Below are 23,803 nucleotides of genomic sequence, written 5' to 3'. Positions count from 1 at the left end.
AGGCTTTGAAAACAACTGATATTGCAAACACCTCCCACAGCAAGTTGGTCAGCCCTTGAAGCCTGAAAGCAGTTAGGTTGATTGCCTGCTAAAACAGAAATGTCAACATTTTATAGGATTCAGACAAGACTCAGAGTCTCATACATAATTTCAAAGTGTCCAGGATTCAATCCAAAATTATTCAGCATACCAAGAACCAGGAAAATCTCCACTCTAATAAATACATACAATTGTTAAACTTCATAAACTGTACACAAAAAGTCAAATTTGCTGTATGTCAAAAAAAATTTAAATTATTACAATTTTAATAATGTCCTTCACTTACAAGAAGCACACAACCTAGGGCAGGAAATAGAATAAAAAATTGATAATGACATAACCGTTAGTAACTGTGATGTTAGAGGTGGACAGGATACTGTAGATGCACGAAGGATACCTAACCCAATCTGGAGAGCAGGGCATCAGAAGATTGAGATCAGCTTCCTGGAAGCACAGATGCTTAAGTCTTAAAGAATAAGTAGGCAAAGAGGAGGTAGGTGAAGAAGTAGAAGGTATTCACACACAAGTAAGGGGCTGCAGGAGCAAAGCAGGCACTGGGAACTACAAACAGTTCTGTTTTGTTGAGGTTCTAGCTGCCAAGTGGGAAGGGGCAGAAAAGAATCTTGGAATGACCAGGATCCAGCCATAGAAGGCTTCATCATATACTACATTTAACCCTCTAGGTCATCCTATCTAGAATCTGATCTTAGTTCTGTCAACATTAACAGAATGGTCATAATGAAATCATGGCATCCCTCTAGGTTTTGGCTTCCTGTGGCAGAAACTATAGGTGTGCCACTGATACCTGTGTGGTCCTCTGTTTCCCAGCCTGCTTTGCAGTTGGGTTGGCTGTGGGATGGATGCATTCTGCCTAACGGATGTGAGTGGAAGTGATGAATGGAATACTCAGGGCTTGGATGTCTAAAGTGGCCAGGTGCCTTTCCTCAATCCTCTTCCCTTTTCCCATGGACCTTAGAGGCCATGTGTTGAAAGGACATGCAAGAAGATGGAAGTAACCTGGATCACTGAGTCATCACTTGAAGGAGATGCCTGACCAGGAGTTTGCACAAGGGAGCAATAAAGTTTTCTTATGTTAAGCCACTGAGATTTCATGGTTTATTAGTGCATCATACTCTAGCCTATCTAATACAGTTTCTCCCTCCATCTCTTTATCAAGAGCAAGATAGCTGCCTGCCAAAGTCTTTTCCAGCTCCATAAATCCAACTTTTAGATAAGTCTCTCCTCCAGTTGTCTGGCTTCTTCCTGGTGCTTTGCCTATATTTCTTGGGATCAGTCCTACCTATACTCTTCCTTTCCAGGATATTCTGAATCTTGCGCTGGAGAAAGGTCATGATGCCAGAGACACTAGGATTAGATAGGTCCTCAAAGCTCACCTTGTATACCTTACTTTGTAGTGTCTGACTCGCCTCTCCAACACCCCTGCTATGTGGTGGTCCAGGGTCTTCTTGAAAATCTCTAGTAACTGGAAACACTCCTCCGACTATACAAAAGTTCTTCCTCCCCAAACATTCTAAATAAAGGGACACACTGACCATAATTCATAATCCCCATGGACTGTGCTTAAATCCCCCTATTTTATTTTTCAAATGAATGAGTAGTAATTCCATTCAAATGAATGAGTTTTAATTCTGTTTGGGACATCTGAGCCTTTTCCTGACCTCTTCCCATCATGACAACAGTTCTTTTCTTCTTTATACAATGAACTATTTATTTGGTGGGAGTATTGCCTCTGTGTGACAGTCCAGAAATTTCTCTTTTATCCATCAACTCCCTTATCCCCATGAGTAAAGAGCTTTCTTTGAAAGAAGCCTGTCTAGAATGTCAAGGACAAGATCTGATAAGCAATAGTAGTCTTGAAGTTCACATCTTTGGAAGTTTTAAGTCTATCTGTATGTCCATGGGGTTTCTCTGAAACCACATACATCTTTTAAAAGTCAACACACCTAAACAAGACAACAGAAGGGAACATCTTCATCTGGATGGAAAGTTTTAACATGAAAGCTTTTTGTAGTGAGGGACTCTGATGATTTGACCAAATGTCTGTTTAGTGCATAATGCTAGATAGTCCTTGAATAATGTCAAGCACAACCCATAAAACAATGATAAATTGGACTGCATCAAAATTTAAAACTTTTGCTCTATGGAAAGACTCCACCAGAAGCATGAAAAGACAAGTTACAGATGGGAGAAAACATTTGCAAACCACAAATGTGACCAAGGACTAGCATCTAGAATATATAGAGAACTCTCAAACTCAAGAGTAAAAACTAAATACTCCAACTAGAAAATGGGCAAAAGACATGAATAGACATTTCACCAAATGGTGGCAAATAAGCACATGAAAAGGTGTTTCATTGGCCCTTAGGGAAATGTAAGTTAAAACCACAACATGCTATCACTACACTAAAATATAAAAGACCGACAACACCAAATGCTGGCGAAGATGCAGAGAAATGGAATCACTCATATACATTGCTGTTAGGAATGTAAAAATGGTTCAGCCCCTCTGGAAAAATAGTTCAGCATTTCCTTGAAAAACTAAACATGCACTAACCATATAACCCAACAATTCCACTCCTGGACATTTATCCCAGAGAAATGACAATGCATGTTTACACAAAAGTATGTACATATTAATGTTTATAGCAGTTTATTCCTAATAGTCAAAACCTGAAAACAATCCAGATGGTTAAACAAACTGTGGTACATCCACACCCTGAAGCACTACTCAGCAATAAAAAGGAACTAAATACTGATACCTGCAACAGCCTGGCTGAATCTCCAGAGAATTATGCTGAGTGGAAAAAAAAAGCTAATCCCCAAAGGTTACATATTGTATGATTACATGTATATCATATCCTTGAAATGACAAAGTTATTGAAATAGAGAATAGATGAGTGGTTGCCAAGAGGTTAAGGAGGGGGTTGGAGTGGGTGGGGAGGTGGGTGTGGTTATAAAAGGCCAACAAGAAGGAAGGATCCTGGTAGTGATGGAAATGTTCCAGATCTTGCATGTATCAATGTCAATAAGGTGGTTGTGATATTGTATAACCGTTTTGGAAGATGTTACCATGGGGTAACATAAAGAGTATAAGGAATCTCTCTGTATTATTTCTTACAACCCATGTATATATAAAAAGCTTAACAAAACCATGCCTGGTTTGCAGCCCATACCTGGTAAATTACAATATCGGGAGATGGGAGCCAGGCATCAGTAGTTTTGAAAGATGCCCAGGTGATTCCAATGGGCAGCAAATTTGGGGACCGCTGAATTAAGCATTTCAGAAGCCTCCAAGGAGACAATTTAAGATGAATGAAATAAAGTTTTCCTAAAGTTCTGTCTGTAGCGACATTTTTGCAAAAGGGAATGACACAGAAGCATCCTATTACATTTTGACCACAGCCCCAGTCAATTTCAGGGAGAAGCCCTGACCGTTTCTTATTCACCTGGCAGGCTCCTAGCCTTGAAGCTTCACAAATTGAAAAATTCAGCCTAAAAGCCAGCATTATTAACCACTTTGCTAATTGGAATAATTTACCAATTTAAAAAAATGTATTTCATAAATAGTTCAATTTCTTCCTAACCGTCTTCATCCCCCAAATCTTTATTAAATCCAGCCTGAAAAGATGAGTTATACAAATGCTGCTAGATGTTCCAGAGCCTGCCCAAGGTGTTACAGGTGTGTGGTTGTTTTTAAATTAACTCTCCATCCACATCTGGTTTGAATTTCAGAAACTTTTAATATTCATTGCCTTTCTTTCCATGAAATTTGTTAGATATACCACTTAAACTTGCTCTAACAATTAGCCCCTTAGAATGAACTATAAGAAGAAAGGAGAGGGGCTTCCCTGGTGGCGCAGTGGTTGAGAGTCCGCCTGCTAATGCAGGGGAGACGGGTTTCTTGCCCCAGTCCGGGAAGATCCCGCATGCCGCGGAGTGGCTAGGCTTGTGAGCCCTGGCCGCTGAGCCTGCGCGTCCGGAGCCTGCGCGTCCGGAGCCTGTGCTCCGCAACAGGAGAGGCCACGCCACAGCAGTGAGAGGCCCGCGTACCGCAAAAAAAAAAAAAAAAAGAAGAAAGGAGAGAGAAAGGGGCTGAATCTTTCTTTTCTTTAAATTTGGTCCCAATTTCACCTTTACAGTGAGTCCCGCTGCACTGCTGAGTGGATTTTCAGAATGTTTCTCCATTGCATGTTTCCAAGTATTATTATGCCCTGTCTCTTGGGACCTTTTCTTTTAAATTAAAAACATTGTTTAAACGCATGATCAGAGCAACATTAACGTAATGAGAAAAGGCAGCCTTATCACACAAGATAATCTGCTTTTCCTCAAAGATGCCAGTTTTATTGCATTAAGGGTCGTTTGCTCAAAGAGATCTGAAGAAGACACATGGATTAACTCTGTACATCAAGTCCTCTTTCTCACATGTTTGATTTTTACACTACAAGTACAGTAGTGGCTCCATGGAGGCCGTCAGAATAGGAAAGATTGAGCTTTTTTTTTTTTTTAACACTGACAACACCAAATGCTGATGAGGATGTAGAGGAACAGGAATTTTTCTTTTTTATTTGGCTGCACCAGGTCTTAATTGCAGCAGGCGGATTCCTTAATTGTGGCATGCGAACTCTTAGTTGTGACATGCATGTGGGATCTAGTTCCCTGATCAGGGATCGAACTTGGGTCCCCTGCATTGGAAGGCGGATTCTTAACCACTATGCCACTAAGGAAGTGCCAAGATTGAGCTATCTTTATTTATTTATTTTTTCCGGTACGCGGGCCTCTCACTGTTGTGGCCTCTCCTGTTGCGGAGCACAGGCTCCGGATGCGCACAGGCTCAGTGGCAATGGCCCACGGGCCCAGCCGCTCTGCGGCATGTGGGATCTTCCTGGACCGGGGCACGAACCCATGTCCCCTGCATCGGCAGGCGGACTCTCAACCACTGCGCCACCAGGGAAGCCCTAATATTTGTTTTTATTTTTTATTCTAAGAAATCTTTTGGGGAAGATGAAGTTAGACAAGTATGCTAGCGAATGAATGTAAATCCATTTTACCATTCTTTTACTGCTAAGCAAAAGAGAAGAGTCAGGAGTCATCCTCATCCAAAACAGAGGCTCTTCTGGGTTTAAGCACACACAGACACAGAGCGTTAAACTCAGTTAAGGACAACCAATGGAAAGCAAGATGCACACAAAGATTACCCCTCACCCCATGATGGCAAGTTTCCCCGCAGCAACATCTGGCGACTGCACAGTCCAGATTTAAATAGAAGACTCAGAAGCAGGAAACCATACTCAGCCCAGCTCTTTATGAACACAGCTTGTTGCTAAACCAATTTATTCTGCTTCTAATTCACAATTCTCTAGCCCCAACCAAACACCCTCCTTTGGTTCTCAGAAGGCATGGAGCCCTTTCCCCACCGAAGGGCCTTTGCTCAGGCCATTCCTGCTACCCACAATGCGGTCCCCCTGACTCTTTGCCTCTCAGACTTCAGGTTTCAATTATAATACCTTTTGCCATCCCCCTCGAGAGTCAGTCTCTAACTCTCAGAGTCCTATTCTAACTCAGACTCCTTTTCCATGGCTTGACATCTGTTGGGCTGTATCCCACAGGCCTGCAAGTCTTGTAGTTGTCCAGCCTTGGGACGGCAGAGCCCAGAGACAGTGACAGAGACATCAATGGTTTATTGGACATGGGGAATCCTACAAAGGGTCCTGGAGAAACTCCCCACTGCGTCCAGAGGACAGGACATGGCAACAGTCTTTGCTACTCAGGGGAGAAGGAGGCTACCATTTACAGGGGGGATTGACATCAGGTGGGCTCAGTTACCAGGGACTAATTCAGCCCTATAATTAAGAGGATTGAATAGTTATGTGAGGGAAGCAGGGCCTGGTCAAGCAGGGGATGCACAGAGAGCAGGAGAACAGCCATCTTGAAGGGCCTGACCATATAACATGCAACAGTTTTGTGAAATTAATAAAGGCTTTCTCTGAAAAATTAATAAATGCTTCCTCTAGCTAAAAGAGTAGATACCATACCATTCCTTAAGACAATTTTAGTGACTAGTAAAAATCGACTACATTTTTAATTAAACACACCTACCCATATGATAACCAAACACAAAGATTATAGTGATTAGCTCAAGCCATTCATGATCTGAGACCACCTTCTAATGATGACATGCAGATTACTCATTTAAGCAGGGGCCATGTTGATTGACCTGTGACCCAGACCTAACCACTCTTGTTTCACAGCTGTTCCCTCCTCCAAATACTTCCACACATCTCTTCTCTGTCCCATTCACCCATTCAATAGGCATCTCTGCTGCCTTATGAATCTTATCAACCTCTTAAAGTAGATTTTAAACTCTTGGAGAGCAAGGACCACTTTTAATAATAGCAAACACTACTGAGTATTTCCTCTGTGCCAGTCATGTTTTGTGCTTTCCTCTCTTAATAAAATATGCAGTGGAGCCATGATTGGAGCCCAGGCAGAATGATTGCAGAGCCTGCATGCACACTCTTTTCTATAACGTGAATCTGACACTTCTCAGCTGTGTGCATGACCTTTGGCAAGTTGCCTCAGTTTCCTCCTCTGTAAAATGGGGATGACACAGTATCTACCCCGGAGGGTTATTGGGAGGATTAAATGCTCAGAAGGTGGCTGGCCCACAATACTCATTAAATGTTAGTTACTATCATTATTGTTTATAGTAAAGTGCCAAATTCCAGGAAACCTCTCAGTCCCAGTAGCACGGAAAGTCCCGTGTTCCTGGCAAAAGTTCAAAATGAGTCCAGATGGCAGGGCTAGGACAGGGAGTCAGCGGTACCCTGTTCACTCTCCACTGCCTGTCTCTTTCAGAGCCCACCTTAAAATTCCCCCTTAGGTCCTGTAATTGACCTTTTCTCCCCATCACAATATTTCAGGAAACTGTAATCCTTAGTCAACAGGTTGTAGTGCAGAAATTGTTACCTTTTTGGTACATTATTTTTTTTAATTAATTAATTTATTTTTGACCACGTTGGGTCTTTGTTGCTGCCCACAGGCTTTCTCTAGTTGTGGCGAGCGGGGGCTACTTTCTGTTGCGGTGCGGGGGCTTCTCATTGCGGTGGCTTCTCTTGTGGAGCACGGGCTCTAGGCGCGTGGGGTTCAGTAGTTGTGGCTCGCAGGCTCAGTAGTTGTGGCTCACGGACTTAGCTCCTCCGCGGCACGTGGGATCTTTCCAGACCAGGGCTCGAACCTGTGTCCCCTGCATTGGCAGGTGGATTCTTAACTACTGCGCCACCAGGGAAGTCCTCCTACATCCTCTTAGTCAGACCACCGCCCTGTTTTCTATGAGGAAAACCATTTGGAGTTTGATAATAACTCTAACAAGGTTTAAAACGCCTCGCCTACCTGAATGAAACTAGAGCATCTAGTGCCCCCTGCTGCCGTTTGTAGGAAAGGCAACCAAATAAGAAAAGCTGGATTCTTTGACAGTGAACTTCTGCTTATCAAGGTCTAAAAAGAAATCGGTATAAATATCCTATAACTGAAGTTAGATTCCCGTTTCACCTTTTCTTGAATTCACCCCCTTGAAATTCAGTTGTTTACTTTGCCTCTGCCAAAAAATGACTCTTGCTTAATTATACTGAGAAAACGCATTTACCTTTGCTTTCCTTGAATTTGATTGTAGCTGCTTTGACTTGGGGATTTGTACTGGTTTTGTTTTACTCTTGGCTTGTTTTCATTTCCGTGAAGCCCGAGACCGGCGCGCGGGGCGAAGGCTGAGGCGTCAGCCGGCGGAGGTAGCCTCCGCAGGCTCCACGTCCCTCGGGAACCCTCTGAGGCGCCCCGGCTCCGCTGCCTTCGAAGACGCCAAACTTCCCAGGATTCTGAGAGGTCGCCGTCAGGGTCAACAGGACGGCGGCCCAGGGCTGAGTGTCAGGCGGGTTCAGCCAATGAGCATGCGCTTTAGGAGAAGTGGGCCCGCCCCAGCGGACTTGGGCCTTATAAACGGAAACGGTAGCTCCGAAACGCTCGCGTAAAGATGCTTGGGCTAGTTGTCGAGCGCGGGGCGGTTGCCCACCAGGGGTCTCCGCGGCGTCCTCGGCGGGGCGGGGACAAAAGGGTCTGACCTGCGCGTCAGAAGCAGGTGAAGGCGAGCAGCCCGTGGAGACGACGCGCCTGGCCGAGAACAGGCACGGGGCCGCCTCCAGAACCCGCCCCGAGAACCCGGCAAGAGCGAGGAGGGAGCGGGTGGGGGCTGGGGAGCTGGCGGGAGTCGCTGGGTGGCTTTGGGCGCAGTCCCCAAACCGCCTGGCCCAGAGGGTAGGTGGCCGGGAGCAAGGTGTGATCTCGGACTGGGTCTGAGCCAGGTCCGGCCGCGCCCTACCCAGGGCCTCCATCCTCCCCTCCTGCTGGGAACAGACTCGCTGTGTGACCGCAGTCTCTGCCCCAGGAAGGCCAAGTTCCTTGACAGCAACATCTGGGTACAGAGGAAGATAGAGATTGATGATAGCGCTTTGATAGGAGGGTGTCTTCCAGTTGTGGCCTCCGCTGTGGCCAGGTTGCCCTTTCTTTCCCCTCCCAGCCTGGAGGGGCTGTGGAGTTGAGATCTCAGTAAGGAGGTGGTATAAATTTGTTAACGTCTTTCCAAGGTACAATCTTTCATACTTAGGGTGCGTGGGAGTGTACTTTTGCTGCTGGATGGTGGCTTTATTTGTAATCCTTGCAGTGAAAGCTTTCGGCGATCTCGCCCTACCTTAGCTCATGGATTTCTAGTAAGACATTCAAAGCTCATGGCTTCCTTGTTAAGACTTATTGTGGCCATGTGTCTCACCCGACCATTTCAGAAAATTGTTCGTTGGTGGCATGAGCTGTGATACCAGCCTGGGGATTAACTGTTGTGCTTTGTATCAGAAGAGTGCTAGTTTAATTTTTTTTTTTTTTTTAAACACTGTGAGAACTGTGACCATGTTTTCTAAGAGGTCAGATAATGAAAATGAGAACGTTTATACTACTAACGCAAGCATGATTCCCATCACCAAAAAAGAAGGCTAAACGACTGTGTTATTTTAACGACAAATGTAAGGACACATACAACTGGATCAGGGACGTAAATAACCCACACAGAGCATCCTGCACACTGTACGGGAAAGAATTTGGGATTGGGCATGGTGGAGAACGGGATGTGAAAGCGCATTTCGAGACAATCTCACAAGTCCAGAATGAGACAGGCAAGTGCCTCCAAACCAGCCAAAGGTGGTGTCTTTTTGGGAAATGAAATCAGCATTCACCCAAAAGTAGCAGCTGGTGAATTAGCATGGGCGTCCTACACAGACAGACATGCCTTGTCCTATGGCTGCCTTGATTGTTCTATGAAACTGAGTAAAGTCACTTTTCCTGATTCAGAGGTTGTGACCAAAATATTCTGTGGGCAAACAAAAGGAGAAATTTTGATAACAGATGTGTCGGTCCCTTACAGTGTAGAGCTGATTTTGTCATCTCTCACCAACCATCATGCTTTCTATAGTATATCAGCTGCAAGCCATGCACCAAATCATGGCAACAAAAAAAATGTTCTTTCTAGCTCTCAGGTACTTTGACTTGAAAAATGGAGTTTCAGATCGTCTTCTGGATTCCTATGAGGATTTTAATGAAACTGCCGAAATCATAAAACAAAAGGCTGTTGGTATTTTGCCCAAATACAAACTAGACTTAGCTCATCTATCTGCATATTCGTCAGATAGCACAAATGTAAATTTTTTGGTTGGTTTGGAGGCACTTGCCTGTCTCATTCTGGACTGATGAGCAGAGAGAGGCCTAAATGGTAAGTAATCGTGTGGGATCTGAAGAGAAGAATCGAGGACCTGAAACAGGCTTTGTTTGTTTGTTTGCTTAAAAATCAGTAAGTCCCTTGTGACTTTGGTTTTTATGAATCAATCTTCCAAAGCCAGGGTGCCCCTGGAAGAATGGATATAAACTGAGTTTCTGAACATTTGAAAATGAGGACCAGGCTGAGGATCCCAGATCACTCGCTGAGGCGCAGACGTCCTTGGAGGTCCTGCCTGGGCTCTCGGCCTTGCCTTCCCTTTATCCAAGTCCACCAAATACAACTTAGGAAACCCTGCATCACTAGAGACTGGGAGTTCTGCAAATCCAAGGAAGCCTGAGGATAGAAATCAGAAGATCTGAGAACTTGGATGGGAAAAAGAAGTTTCTGTACTCACCAACGTCTAAGTAAAATTTAGCATTTCTTTCCATTATGAAAATTGGCAGCAAACCACAGCAGTGCTAGAACCTGTGACTGTCATCCCCAGGAATCACAGATATTCACGTTACAGACACCTCAGAGAATTGTTTATGTGCACAACTACTTGGAAATTATGGTAATTATTAAAACCCACTTCTAGATCTCATAATTTAATAATGAAGCACATCTTATATCACAGATTTAAACGTTTAATATTTTGATAACTTTATTTCAATAAAACTGGCTTCCTTGTCAATCCTACATACTTTATCTTGTACATTTGTCCGGACTGCCCAAGGGTTGATGGCACATTGGAAGTTAAGAATATGCTGTGGATCATGAGCAGACAGCTTTACAAAGAGGTGGAGGTGAATAGGCTTTACTGCACTCTCGTCTTGTGCTCTATCTAATCTTCCCATTAGACGGAGTAGGTGTCAGCTGGAGGCATGTGAGTTGAGAGGACAGTGGCCCTTTTGCCTAAGAACCTTCCTGTTCCCGCATGTTGTTCACCTTGCTCTTTTCGATTTGGGTGAAAACGCCTTGAGTAGGAATACCATGAGGCTGTTTTCAGTCTCTAAGACCTCAGTGACAGGGGTGGAAGGGATCTCAGCATCTTATAAATCCAGGCACTGGGGTCCAGGGAAAGTTATTTACTTGGGGGGGGTTCATATTAGTTAAAGACACTGAGGCATCCCAAGAGGGTTTTTGGTTTGATTCAGGTTAGGGAAAGTGTCCTGGGAGTCTGTGGGGAGGTGGGGGGAGAGAGAGACAGAGTGAGAGCATGCACCCGCAAAGGTACCAGCATGCCCTGAGGTAAGGATGGGCAAAGAAGGGGATGAGAAGGAGAGCTGGGAGAACCTGGAGCCAAAGTTCAGGAAGTTCACCACTTCCTCCATCCACATTCTGGCACCTGCCATCAACTCTCCTGTGAATCTCCCAGAACCCTATTTCCTTATGCCCACCTTAGACTTCTCATCTTAGATAGTCTCATTGCTTCCTTGAAGCACTTTTAAACACAAGGAATAGATTCAGCAAATTTCACAAGATATAAGATATATTCTTAAGATTTCTTTTTTAATTTTAAGAAATTCTATTATTCCCAGCCCCACGGCACCCCTAGAGCTGCTTGATAAGCCCTAGATGACAGCCTTCTTCAAATCTCTGAAGAGCTATTATATAAGGAAGATGGTTGGAGTTACTGTCAGTGGCCTGGAAGGCAAAACTGGAGTGAGATGAGAAGTTGTAGCCAGGATGCAGGATTCCAGATCAATTTAAGGTTCATCCCTGAGAACGTATTATTCTGGAACGAAAGATGATTTAAAGTGCCTTTCAATTCTGGCACTCTGTACCTTTCCCCTTCAGGTACTTAAGTCCAGCAAATCCTGGGCTTGAAGTATGAAACCGGGATCCTGGTCTCCCCACCACATCTAGATGCCTTCGTAGATGGTGCGGTGTAATAAAGGGTGCTCGGGCTTTGAAACCAGACAAACTCGGGCTCTAGCCTTTGCACCCTGTGGAGTTGAGTCTGTGGACAACGAAATCCCTTCGCCTCTCCGAACCTTACCTCCCTCCGCTGAAAATGGGGACAATCTGGTGGAGAGTATCTAAAAGGCCTGGGTTGCTGGAGAGGTCCCACAAACGTCCCTTAAATATTGAAGGAACTTCTTCAACGGTTAAAAATCTTTCGCCATCTGGAATCCCTGGTACACCCAGGCCCACTCCTTGCGAATGCATGTCACTCCAGGTCCGTCCGGCAGGAGGCACCAGACCCGAGTCCCGGGATCAGGGCCAGGACCAAAAGCCGGGTCGCCGAAGCGAGTGGCCAGGTCCGGAGCGAGTGCCCAGGTGTGGCCGCCGCCTGGGATGCTACAGTACAGGCGCTATAGGTGGTAGAGCCGACTAACCTCCACGGCGCCCGGCGGGCGTGGGCGGGACAGGGCTGAGCTGCAGTGGAAGGAGTGCCGCGCATGCGCGCGCGAGGGGCGGGGGCGGTGCCTGCCGGAATCAGCGGCCCCACCCAGTACTGGGAGGTAAAGCGCAGAGTAGAAGGCGCAGGCGGCGGGGTCAGCTTCCCTTCTCCAGGTACGAAGTTTTCCCGCACCTAGCTCCCGACTTTGCTCTTTTCAGCCGCGGAGACAGCTCGGGGCTGCAGGTGAGCTGTACATCTCGCAATCGAGACTTTCCTGCCCGTAATTTTCATGCAGCGGTGCAGAAATAGGCAGTTAAAGACGCAGAGAACCTTGGGAGGATTTTGCAGGGGGTGGAGTCTGTTCTCCCGGGGAATGGCTTTTCTCCTCCTCCTGGGAATTGCCGGAGTTTCTTCCTTCCGCGGTCCTGAATCTCCCACCTGTTCTCCTTCCTACCTTCCTAGAGCTAAGGAGAGATGGGGAAGAGGGTGGGGCTCTTGGACCATCTAGAAATGCTTGGCAGGGTTTTAAACCTTCCCAGCACCACCCAGACTTCACTCGAAAATGTGTCTTTCGAGCCTCAAGGAGTTCAAAGGTAGGTAATTATTGATACTCAGCATGTGAAAATGCTTTTTATATAATAGCTTACGGGAAATCTCTTAGTGGTTTCCCCAAATTTCGGAGGGCTAAGGGCAAGGCAGGGCCCCTTCATCTGGTTTTGTGCGTTGTGCAGTAAATCATTTTGCTGCATTGCACCCAAGATGCCTTCTGGCCTTTCCAAGGGCTGGGCATAGCGTTTGCGATGGGAACACGTGATGCTTCGTACCCACGCCCATCCCGCCCTTGTTAACGCAGCCTCTGGCTTTCCTGTGTGATTCTGAGCAGGACATATGGTCCTGCCACGGAAAAGGAGCACCAGAGCTGATTGCCTTTTGTTTGAATTTTCGCTGTAAGCACGAAACTTCTTACAAGGATTGAGAATAGATTTATTTTGCCTCCTTAGAACAACACTCAGTTCACTAAGGCGATGAAGGGCTTTTTCCTGGCACTAGAGCTATACCGAGGGTAGGTCAGTTACGGAATGTCTTAAGGCAGAAGTTATTCCTTTGGTTCACTTACTCATTCACTCAGCAGGCATTTACTAAGCACCTTGCCTAAGTGCTCGGTAGTGGGCTTGGTGCTGTGAGGAAGACAAGATGAATTGAACCTGAGCTTAGTCCTCAAGGAGCTTGACTGGCCCAGAGGAGAGAGAAGCTCAAGGGAAGTAAGTCTACACCAGGTAGAAGGGATGGGGCCCCAAGAGAGGGTCAGAGGAAGAACTGGGGGACTCGGAGGAGGGAGAAGAACCAGCCTTCCACCCCAGGTGATTAACGTAAGGAGAGAATTAGGTCCCTCAATTACTACCTGATTAGGAGTGATCTCTCTCATAAGCTTCACATCTCTGTGGAAGGGTGCTTCCTGACTGTGTGTTGGGCATCTCAGACTGATTATGTTTAAGTTGGGCTCCATCATTCCAGGGCACCCCCCTCCTGACCCCACCACACACCTGCTGCTGTTCCATTGTTCCCTGTCTCAGGGAACAGCATCAAGGCTCCCCTCTTCCTAGTGGTCCAAGCCAGAGGCTTATCCCCCCTGCTCCCTCCCCACACCTGGGCTTGTTGAGTCAACCTCCTGACCTCTCACATCTGTCCAGCTCGCTCCACCCTCATTTCTCCAGGCCAGGCCACCATCATCCCTTGCTTGGCTTACTGCCTCCCAGCCTGTCTTCACCAGACTCCCTTTACAGGGCTTCCAGGGGTGATCTGGCCCTTGCTCACCAGCCCCCACCCCACCTTCACACCCCTTGCACTTGTCTCCATTTTGAAACCATGCCATGCTTTCTCATGCCACCAGGCCTTTGCACATGTCTCCCTTCTGCCTAGGACATGTGCTTCCTTGCCACCCTCCTCCCTTGGTTTACTCCTGCCCTCCCCGTGACCTCAGCTGGGTCCCTGCTTCCTGGAGGAACTTTCCTTTAGGCTCCAAGCCTGAGTAGGTGCAGCTCCTTGTTGCGCTGCCTGTGCCTCTCCTCCTGAGGGCTCCCTCACGCAGCTGCCGCCTCCATGGTGCTGCACTGGAAGTCCTGGCATAGCAGGACCGTGTCCATCAGTGGGGCTTTACATCCCTTCCTGCTGCCTGCACACAGAAGATGCCCAAGAAAAAGTCGTTGATGGAATTTGGTATAAGTGCAGGTTGTACTATTATGGTTTGAGTCTATGAATGCCAGCATCATGAATCCACCCTACCTCAGTTGATTTCTCGCTGTGCTGAAATAGTATTGCCCTTGTTTATGTCAAGCTTAAAAATGTATATAAGTGTGAAAGAGAGGAATCATTATATGAGCAGTTGGTATTTGTTGGGTGTTCATTGTGTGCCAGGCACGGTTCTGAGTGCCTTATAGCATTAACTCATTTCATCACCACAACAGCTCTGTGTGGTAGATATTTTTATTATCCCTATTTTACAGATGGAGAAACTGAGGTACAGAGATTAAGGAGCTTGCCTAACATCACATGCTACTGAAGTCCAAGCATGCATTGTGGAATGTGATGAGCTCTTTGAGAAAGACAGGAAGTAGGACTGGACGTGAGGCTCTCATAGGGCTGAAGATGGTAGGTCACCAGGTGGAAGACGGTGCAGCGTGGGCTAAGCTCCGAGGCCAAGCAGAATTACTTAATCCAGAATTCAAAACTCTGAGGAACCTCAGGCTCACTTTCACATTCATTCTTTCAGCAGCTAACTCAGTTTTCAGAGGTACTACTGGTTAGGAATGAGACTTCTCTGAGTCTGAAATCTTGGTTCTGCTGTGTGACCTCGGGGCTGCTGCTTGCCTTCTCTGTGCTTCAGTCACCTCATCTGGGAAATGGGGATAATAATGGGGATAGTACTTACCTCGTAGGGTTGTGGTGATAATTAAATGGGTTGTTACATGTAAGGCCTTAGAGTGGTGCCTGGCACATGGTGATTGCTCAGAAACATCATCCTCATTATTTGTTTATCCATCATTCAGTCAACAAATGGTTTTTGAACACAGGTCCTTCCTTCCTATATGTTCAATCCCACTGGACAACTTCTTGGGCATCGACAACTATCCTGTTTTAATTCTTTGTCCCACAGACATTGAGGATTTTCCATCATTGCCTCCTTTTCAGTGCCATCACCTCCTCCTGTGCCTTGGGCTCCCTCCCCAGACCTTTCCTCACAGTTAAGTGCTAGCTTACTCTCTGAGATCAACTCAAGACCCCTTTTCCATTCTTCTGGGTCAGTTTGTTACCAGTTGCTACAGAGAATTAAAGACCAGGTTAACCTGAATGGCAGCAGTGAGAAAATTGTGAAAATACAAAGAATTCTCATATACCATTCCTCGTAGATACAAAGAACTACTTTCTCCAGGGAGGAAATAGAGATGTAAAAAACTTAAGATGTGCAATCACCACCAGGAATCTTAGAATTTAAAAAGCTGCAAGAACCTTAGAGCTTATCTTGTCTATTTCCCTCACTTTGGGGGAGTTGTTCTTAGGGATGGGGGGTGGTCCAGGGCCCAGCAGCCGCTAGTGACCAGAACCCATGTCTCCAGCCTGTAGCTAGCACACTTTCTCCTACATCTTAGAGAATCCCAGGCAGGATTTCAGTGGAGCTTCTTAGAACTTCCAGCCCCTGGATGTTTCAGCTGCTGCTGTGATGCCTGCAGAATGTCATGGTCACTCAGTTAACTTCGTGCCAGGGCTGCATTGTACCCTTTAATGGTTTACCATGGACCAAGCGTGGGCATCTCTGCCACCACAGGAGAGCTGTCTCATAACCAAGCTAGTGCAAAGCACATGTTGAAAGGGAATCTTTGGGGACTCCCTGGCGGTCCAGTAGTTTAGACTCCATCAGCGCTCCCAGTGCAGGGGGCATGGGTTTGATCCCTGGTCAGGGAACTAAGGTCTTGCGTGCCACATGGCTCAGCCAAAAAAAAAAAACAGAAAGGAAATCTTTGTTTCAGTCAACAAGCAAACGTCTACATTACCCCTTTCCTGTTTTTCGATGTGAGGAGGAGGGGGGACAAATATCTGTACAAATACGAAAGAAAGAATTATAAGGTGGAGTTGCTGAGATCAGGGAATTTAGAGGAAGAAGAGCAGATGCTGCAGACCAGGTGGACGGTGCAGGTAGGAGTGGTTAAGGAGCTTGTGGGGCGGCTGACAAGGGGAGCAGGTTCAGAGGGAGATGGGGTGTAGAGGACGGCTGGGGATGGAGGTGGGGGAGCGGGGGAACATTCCAGGCACGGGAGTGCAAAGCGGAGATGGCAGCATCACGGCCCTATGACGAGACCCGGCTAACCAGAGCAGAAGTCCTCCTGGGGAAGTGGAAGGGAGTACACAGCTGAGGGAACAGCAAGTCTTGAAGATAAGGAAGTAGAATCAGCCTCAGGTGCCGCCCTGAGCGTTCTTGAGAGTGATGAGGGTGGCGGGACAGCAGCTGAGTGCTGGGAGAAGTGAAGATCTAGCTGCCCTTTTCTTAGTAGGTTAGAGAAATTAATTTCTGTAACCTGTGGAATGCATATCATTTTTATACACATTTGCTCCCCCAGAGTCTTATCTTGTAAAATATGTCTCTTCCACCTTGCTTTAGACTTGAACCTTGCCAATGGACCTGATTGGTTTTGGTTATGCAGCCCTGGTGACATTCGGAAGCATTTTGGGATATAAGCGGAGAGGTGAGCCCAAACCAGATTTTTCATCAAAGAGAGGTTGGTCATTGTGCTGGGATCATCTGAGGGTCTGTAAGCAGGACAAGAAACTAATAAGCGACCTGGTGGGAGGTTGGTGGTTGTGCTAGGATTGTCTGAGGGTCTGTAAATAGGACGAGAAGCTAAGAATCACGTGGTGGATGGGATTCTCGGAAGGATGGGGGTTCCATGGGGCTGGGTGGACAGAGCCTGTCATTCCAGATCCTGGGCATCTGGGCCTCCCTTTACCTGTTAATATCAATTGCATAATTAATTGACTTACCCTCTTCAGGGCTACTCACTCATTGTCAAATGAGGTTTTTGGTTTGTTTATATACTCATAGTGTCAAAAAACTGAATTATGTTGATACTGTGTGTTGCAAAGGAAAATTACTTAGATATCATATCTGAAGTGGTTTCTTCATCTCTGTGCAAAGATGGAAAAAAACACCCAGTTGATAAATTGAAGGATTTTCATGGAGAAAAATGAAAGATCAAGTTTTCTATTTTGCTTTCTTTTAAGGTAAAAGCGTTTGCAGTCATGGTGTCTCATATTTGCTTCTTATATTTTTAAGAAATTCATTAAATGAAGTTATATTTCGAAGAGTGTTATATTGGTGACCTTGGGGGACTTGAGTTTCAGGTCTATATGGTTATCAGGGTTACTTCCTTCGTTAGCGGTTTTTCAAAGTGTGTGTGTGTGTGTGTGCGCGTGCGTGTGCGTGCGTGTGTTGGGGCTGCTGGAGGGTGTGGGAGGAGAGGATTACAAGGCATCTTCCTTCACTTGTTGCCTGTAGAATTAGACTACAACCTAGTGCATGTGGCTTCTTGTTCTGGATGGGTTGTGTGTTTTGGTGTGGGAGGTGCTGCGATCTGAATTTAAGGGTGGTTCTTAACCCTGCTGCAATCTGACTTTCCTGTAGCTGTTTAAAAAACAGAGATACCTTACAACTGAATCACTTTGCTGTACACCGGAAACTAACACAACCCCGTAAATCAACTATACTTCAATAAAAAAATAAAAATAAAAAGTAAATTTAAATCTAAAAAAATACAAAAAACAAAAAACCCCAGAGATGTCTTGACCCTAGGGATTCCAATCCGATCAGATTTTAAATAGATTGAGTGCCCAGAAGTGGGGACTGTGTGTGTTGGTGACAGTGGCACTGGCACGTGCACCCTGCAGTGCTCGTGTCTATTACAGTGCCCCAGGCAGCGCTGAGCAGGGCTGGTGCTGGGTCGGGGAGGGGGTGGATTGGTGGCTGGCTGGCTGCGTCAGTGACCAGGTTCTTCCTGTTACTCTGTGGTCACAGTCCATCCCTGAGTCCTGATGTGTTGAGGCTGGAAGGTTTGTTAATTATTCAGGACAGAACCATCGCTTGGTTTGAATAGGCCCCCTCTCTACCTCCATGAGCTGAAAATATCATTTCATCTTATTTTTATCATCACAACCTCAGTAAAAAAATGGAGGCAAGGAGAACAGGGGGAATAAAAGAGGGGCGTAAACAAGTCAGGTAATTGTCCAAGACCATGCAGTCACTGTCAGAAGCAATACTACAGGCAGGCTTTATCACCATACCTACCCCTCCCATTGCTATGTACCTGGGGTTCCTCTGCCTCGCATTTGGGGTTCAGCATGAAACAGTCATGTCTTAGAAACTGTCCATGGATAGCCGATACCTAACTTGGCTTTGTCTAGTTACAGTGCCCAAGAAGAAATGCATTTTTCCACATGTGGAGTGATGAAGGTATACCTTTCATTTGGGGATTCTCTCTCTGAGCCCGTACTTTTTTTCACCAGGTGGTGTTCTGTCTTTGATTGCTGGTCTTTCTGTTGGATTTTTGGCTGGCTGTGGAGCTTACCGTGTCTCCAATGACAAGCGAGACGTAAAATTGTCCCTGTGTGAGTAAGGTGTTTTTCCCAGTTACGGAGAATCAAAGCTTGGGAATAATTTTTTGATACCTAGCCTCGGTGTACTAGAAGATACTGGTGACATGGCAGGTGGGCATATGCATGTGCGGAGACAGAACACTGCTCTTGTTCCTTTCTACACAGACCTGATCAAAAATAATGATGTTGCTGCCAGGCCTTCCAACTCAGAAGAATATTTCTATAAAACTTGTTACTAGAAAAATAAAATAAAATTAGAAAAAGCAAGGAATTATGTCTGGATTTTCTGCTAATGCTCCTAAATGCATATTAGCATAGTTTGTGTTACTGTGAAAATATCTAAAAAGAGACAGCCTTGCATTATTTTATTTAATTCACAAACAGCTTTTAGGTCCCCCACTTTGCCTTAAGATTTAGAAAAGCAAGGCTGACTCTTTTAGCTTCTTCCCTTGTTGGGCTTATAGTAGGAGAATGTCCACAGGGAAAATGGAAAAAACCTGTGTGTGTTTAAAGCCCCAGGATGCTTGGCTTTCTTCTGTCTGGGTTGAAAGACAAATACAGAGAAGGTTTGGAAAACTACACCAAGGAAATGGTCTCTGTTTAACTTGATGATTATTCAAAGTGCCCTGGTGGGTGTGGAAGAAAATACAAAGGAAGACAAATTGTACCAGTTGTTTGTTTGAGGGAGAGGAAGAGATTAAGTGGGATTTTTTTCCCCCTTATTTTAAATAGGAGCAAGGGATATTTTTAATAATGACATTATGTCAGAAGATAAAAATATATCAGCAAAAAATATATATATATACACACATATATATGTATGTATATATATAGGGCTTTTATGCATATGCACTTAAATAGTTAATGTATGTTTATTGTCAGTCATGTTTTTTATATCAGCAAGTGATTTTTCCTTGAAAGTTCTTAAATTGTGACATCAGTGCCCTAATCTCTTCCATAAAACTGCTTCTCTCATCATGCTGGTTTAGCTTCTAAAAGGCTGGTATAATGCTTCTGAATTTAATATTATTAGGCTGTTTTTATGTACTCTTCAGGCATCAAATTTCCAAAATGGAATGCTATAAAATAAAAACAGTCAGCCTTTTCTTAGGATTATTTTATTAATCAGGTCTTACTTTAAAGATTTACTTTAGAAACGGATTCTTTTCCTTCCATTCAGCTAACTAAACATTTATTGGCTGTCTCTTGTGGGTCCAGGTATACTGCCTAGTGTTCCTAAGGAAACTTGAATAAGACACAGTCCTGACCTTCCCAGGAGTGTTCTATTTTAAATAGAAATTAAGTTAGAAAAAGACTTTTTCTTTTGAAGATATTTCAGGAATGGATTTTAACGTGCTTGTTTCCTCAGAAACTATTTTGATAAGCTATTTTGTAAAGTGTTTTAATAGAGCACTTTATCTTTTCAAGAAAATAGCAACTCAGTACCAATACATAATAGTTGTTATATTAGAAAGCTGAAATGAAATCCATTTTTTTCCCCAAGCAAGCACTGATAACATGTTTGAAACGCTGGTTCACGCACCGGTTTGATTTTTAGTTACAGCTTTCTTCCTGGCCACCATAATGGGGGTGAGGTTTAAGAGATCCAAGAAAATCATGCCAGCTGGGCTGGTTGCAGGTTTAAGGTAAGAAAAACTTATTTTGATCTATTCTTTCCTCTGCTGTCATTTTGAAGTGCTGAATTTTTGGCAAAAGTCAGTTTTAACTTAAAAGGTCAAAGTAATTTGTATTACAATCAGCATGATTATAAAACCTTAAAATATCCATTCAATCGTTGACATTTATGTACGAGTGAACATTTTTATCAAATACACTTAGCGTTGCTGTGCTATCCGATCACATGTACACAGTTACCTTTTTCAGAATAAAGAATTAAATTCAGCCTCATTTTTTCTCAGGATTTACCTGTCTGAGACAGTAAAGGTATTCATTTAAATCTGATAATCTCTCTTAGAGAGTTGGACAAAGTGAAAGTCTGTCGCAGTTACTTTGAAATTTTAAGGGAAAAAACTTAATATTTTTTAAAAAGATAAATAGGGAGCTTCAAGTTTCTCTTAATCTCAGTAATTCTATCCATGAGATTAAGCACATTACCAAGTAAAAATTTATACTTAACATTTTAAATTCTTTGGAAGCTGCCTTTATATGTTGACAGCTATCGACATGTTCATTTTCTTTGAGGTACGTTTTCACTTTCTGGAATTTATTCCAAAGAAATAATGAGATGTATACAAAGACTGATGTTTATTGCAAGTTTATTTCTAGTGGAAAACATGATGAACTGAAAAATTAGAAACAGCTTGAAAATTCACCAGTAAGGAAATGGTTCAATAGGTGTTTTGTCCACTTAATGGAATATTGAGCAAGCATTACATGTCATGTTTTCAAAAACTGTTTAGTGTCATTAGAAAATATTGACATAATAGGAAATGAAAACAGAATAAACAAGCAAATATAGCGTGATCTCAATTTTTTAAAAGTCTGGGTATATAAAAACAAGATAGGAAGTAATATTTCAAATTGTTAGTAATCTCTAGGTGGTAATGCAATGGGTAATTTTCTCCTTTCTATTTTTCAATAGAATTTTCTAGTGTGGCTGGATATAATGTTTATGATTTGGGAATGAAAGTGTGATTATAAAGGACTGCTTTCTAATGATAGCCCTGTTCTAATAATGATACTTGGTGGTGGAAGGGGTCAGAAGTAGGGTTTATAGGTCAAGAAGACAAGACCCCAAACGTGGAAAGAAGCTGAGATTGTAATTATGACATCCCCAAATCACCCCTTGATTAGTTTTTCAAGTTGCTTGCCTTTACTAGTTTTTGAAAGTTTTGTGTTTCTTTCCAAACCTTTCTCTCACAAAGGTTCATCCCAGATTTTCAGAACAGTGAGTTCTGATTTTTCTCCTTCATTCAGTGAACATTTTTAATTCAGTCACATCTGGAAGTTCAAGTACAGGGATCCAGGGATGGTGAGATCACCCCTGCCCCAGGGAGTAGAAGCAGGGCAGAACGCTGGGAGCCAGGGTTTAGTACCACATGGGTTAGGTGAACGCACAACCCTTCCGTCTCACACCTCCTGAGTCATCCTCCCCTTGCCTATCTTTTGTTTTAATCTAGCCTCATGATGATCCTGAGACTTGTCTTACTGCTGCTCTGAGAATCCGCAGGAACTGAAAACTAAATTTGAGTCATTCTGCTGTAATGGGCAGAGCCTACTCTTTGTATTTAAAAGCTAAATTCCAATATGGAATGTTCCCCGTGGTGGTCTTATTTTATGGTAGAAACTGCAAAAGAAACACTGTCACCTCTAATATGGACACTGGTTTGAGGGATTTTTTTTTTTTAAACAAATGGTTTAACTGTTTTCTAATTGTCAGGTACTGGTTTCATTAAAGGTATTTGATAAATCATGATACACTGTTTGATTTGCTGTGTCATGTGGTTTTGTTTGTTTTTTGGTTTGGGGTTTTTTTTTTTTGACAGTTCCAAATACTCATGTCTGAAATAAGCTTAAATTAAACTACAACCTACAGATGATGGAATGCCCTAAGTGGGCTTCACAGAATGCTAATGTATCTATTTGTCATTTGTGTTATATTTTAAATTATTTTTTTTCCATTTTAATTGTATTGCTACCAGTGTTTTTTCTTTCTTTAAAATACTTCATCCTCAGCACACTCTGTACCAACAGAATGTATTCAGTATAAAAATAAAAGAACTTCTGTTTTAAACCTGTTTCTCTCATTTTAGTGTCCTCTCTGTATACTCAAATCATCTTTAACATGTAAGTGTTCAATTATTATTATTATTATTTTATTTTTTTTTTTTTTTGCGGTACGCATGCCTCTCACTGCCGCGGCCTCTCCCGCTGCAGAGCACAGGCTCCAGACGCTTAGGCTCAGCGGCCATGGCTCACGGGCCCAGCCGCTCCACGGCATGTGGGATCTTCCCGGACCGGGGCACGAACCCGTGTCCCCTGCATTGGCAGGTGGACTCTCAACCACTGCGCCAACAGGGAAGCCCTAAATAACTGATATATTTTTAAAATAGAGAAAAAGGATGAGAGTGATGAAGCCAGGAAGATAGAAGAATAAGATTCTGACCAGCTTTCCTCCTGTGACAGGTGGCAAGATTTTAGGTTTTCAGATTTTTCTCTTTTTATCTACTTGCAGATCATCCTCCTTCCAGGACAAGCCTTGACTGGTGAATTGGGGTGAGATTAGGGGATGCTGAGGTTTTTCACTTTCCAAATTACAGTCATCTGTGTATTTTAATGCTGGCATCTGTAGCCCAAAGACGTCAATCAAGAGGATTTTCAATGACTCATGGGGATTTAAAGCAAAGGTGCAGAGTTAGAAAAAGTGGGTCTTTTCACATTTTCCTTTTCTTCTGAAAATGAAAATGTTTTTTAGAAACATAACCCATGCTCATTTTGAAGAAGGTAAAATAGTATAGAAATGAGAAGCCCATCCCCACCTCCCCAAGATAGCCTTGACAGGTTGATGGGGCATGATGGGGGGAGGCCTGGTGGAGTGATAGGCTCTGGACAGCTTGAGGTACCTGGGGAGGGGGGTCCCTGAAAGCAAGGAGGGCTGTGGGGAGGGTAAGGGGTGGCTTTGGGAGGACGAGGAGTGTCTTCATGGTATGAATGGGAGCTGATTTATTTTGTAGCCTGTTACCTGGCTCATTTTCTAAGCCAGCGCTTCCACACATTAAGAGCTCAGCAAAATAAATGAAGAAAAAAGGATCGATTGAGAATATCACCATTTGGAAACCAGAATGAAAAATGGCCAGTGGTTTTTCAACCCTACATGATACCTGTTAGAACCATGTGAGGGGTTTAAAGCACATTCAGGTACACGAGTGTTCAAGCACACACACTCTCTCTCTCTCTCTCTGCCTGGGCCTCACCCCAGAGATTCTGATATAATTGATCTCAAA

The 23,803-nt window shown here is 44.2% G+C and overlaps 1 protein-coding gene and 1 long non-coding RNA gene across 10 annotated transcripts in view; one reads left to right on the top strand and one right to left on the bottom strand.

The window, feature by feature from the left end:
- LOC111178915 (uncharacterized) overlaps positions 1 to 8,119 on the bottom strand; it is an 80,533-nt gene extending 72,414 nt beyond the window's left edge. For 4 of the 6 annotated variants that reach the window (XR_016394593.1, XR_016394590.1, XR_016394595.1 and 1 more), the window contains exon 1: positions 7,703 to 8,118. This is a non-coding gene — a long non-coding RNA (uncharacterized LOC111178915). Of the gene's footprint in view, positions 1 to 7,702 lie in introns of all 6 variants that reach the window. The other 2 variants (XR_016394594.1, XR_016394592.1) reach the window with 2 other exon arrangements.
- Positions 8,120 to 12,310: 4,191 nt separating this feature from the next.
- Positions 12,311 to 22,287, top strand: TMEM14A (transmembrane protein 14A). Of its 4 annotated transcripts, XM_089918626.1 has the most exons (6): positions 12,311 to 12,440; positions 14,702 to 14,846; positions 16,852 to 16,936; positions 18,750 to 18,851; positions 20,398 to 20,485; positions 21,980 to 22,287. In XM_089918626.1, the coding sequence occupies exons 3-6, from the start codon at positions 16,867 to 16,869 to the stop codon at positions 22,017 to 22,019; spliced, it is 300 nt and encodes a 99-aa protein (XP_089774752.1). In that variant the 5' UTR covers positions 12,311 to 12,440; positions 14,702 to 14,846; positions 16,852 to 16,866; the 3' UTR covers positions 22,020 to 22,287. The 4 variants fall into 4 exon arrangements, with proteins under 4 accessions (XP_089774752.1, XP_022437835.1, XP_022437837.1 ...); XM_022582127.3 differs by lacking the exon at positions 14,702 to 14,846 and having other exon boundaries at positions 12,315 to 12,440; XM_022582129.3 differs by lacking the exon at positions 14,702 to 14,846 and having other exon boundaries at positions 12,334 to 12,370.
- The last annotated feature ends 1,516 nt before the right edge of the window (positions 22,288 to 23,803 follow it).

Source organism: Delphinapterus leucas, chromosome 10 (assembly GCF_059928025.1).
Source record: "Delphinapterus leucas isolate spDelLeu-1000000601 "Yukka" chromosome 10, BTC_Dleu_Yukka2, whole genome shotgun sequence".
NCBI classification, from domain to species: domain Eukaryota; kingdom Metazoa; phylum Chordata; class Mammalia; order Artiodactyla; family Monodontidae; genus Delphinapterus; species Delphinapterus leucas.
This window is presented reverse-complemented; position numbering and strand designations above follow the sequence as displayed.

Bases quoted from the DNA above. Each gene is read 5' to 3' on its own strand.
- TMEM14A (XM_089918626.1), top strand. From the start codon at position 16,867: ATGGACCTGATTGGTTTTGGTTATGCAGCCCTGGTGACATTCGGAAGC. The intron at 16,937-18,749 runs GTGAGCCCAAAC...TTTTTTCACCAG, and splicing joins TTTGGGATATAAGCGGAGAG to GTGGTGTTCTGTCTTTGATT. The intron at 18,852-20,397 runs GTGAGTAAGGTG...TTTGATTTTTAG, and splicing joins AGACGTAAAATTGTCCCTGT to TTACAGCTTTCTTCCTGGCC.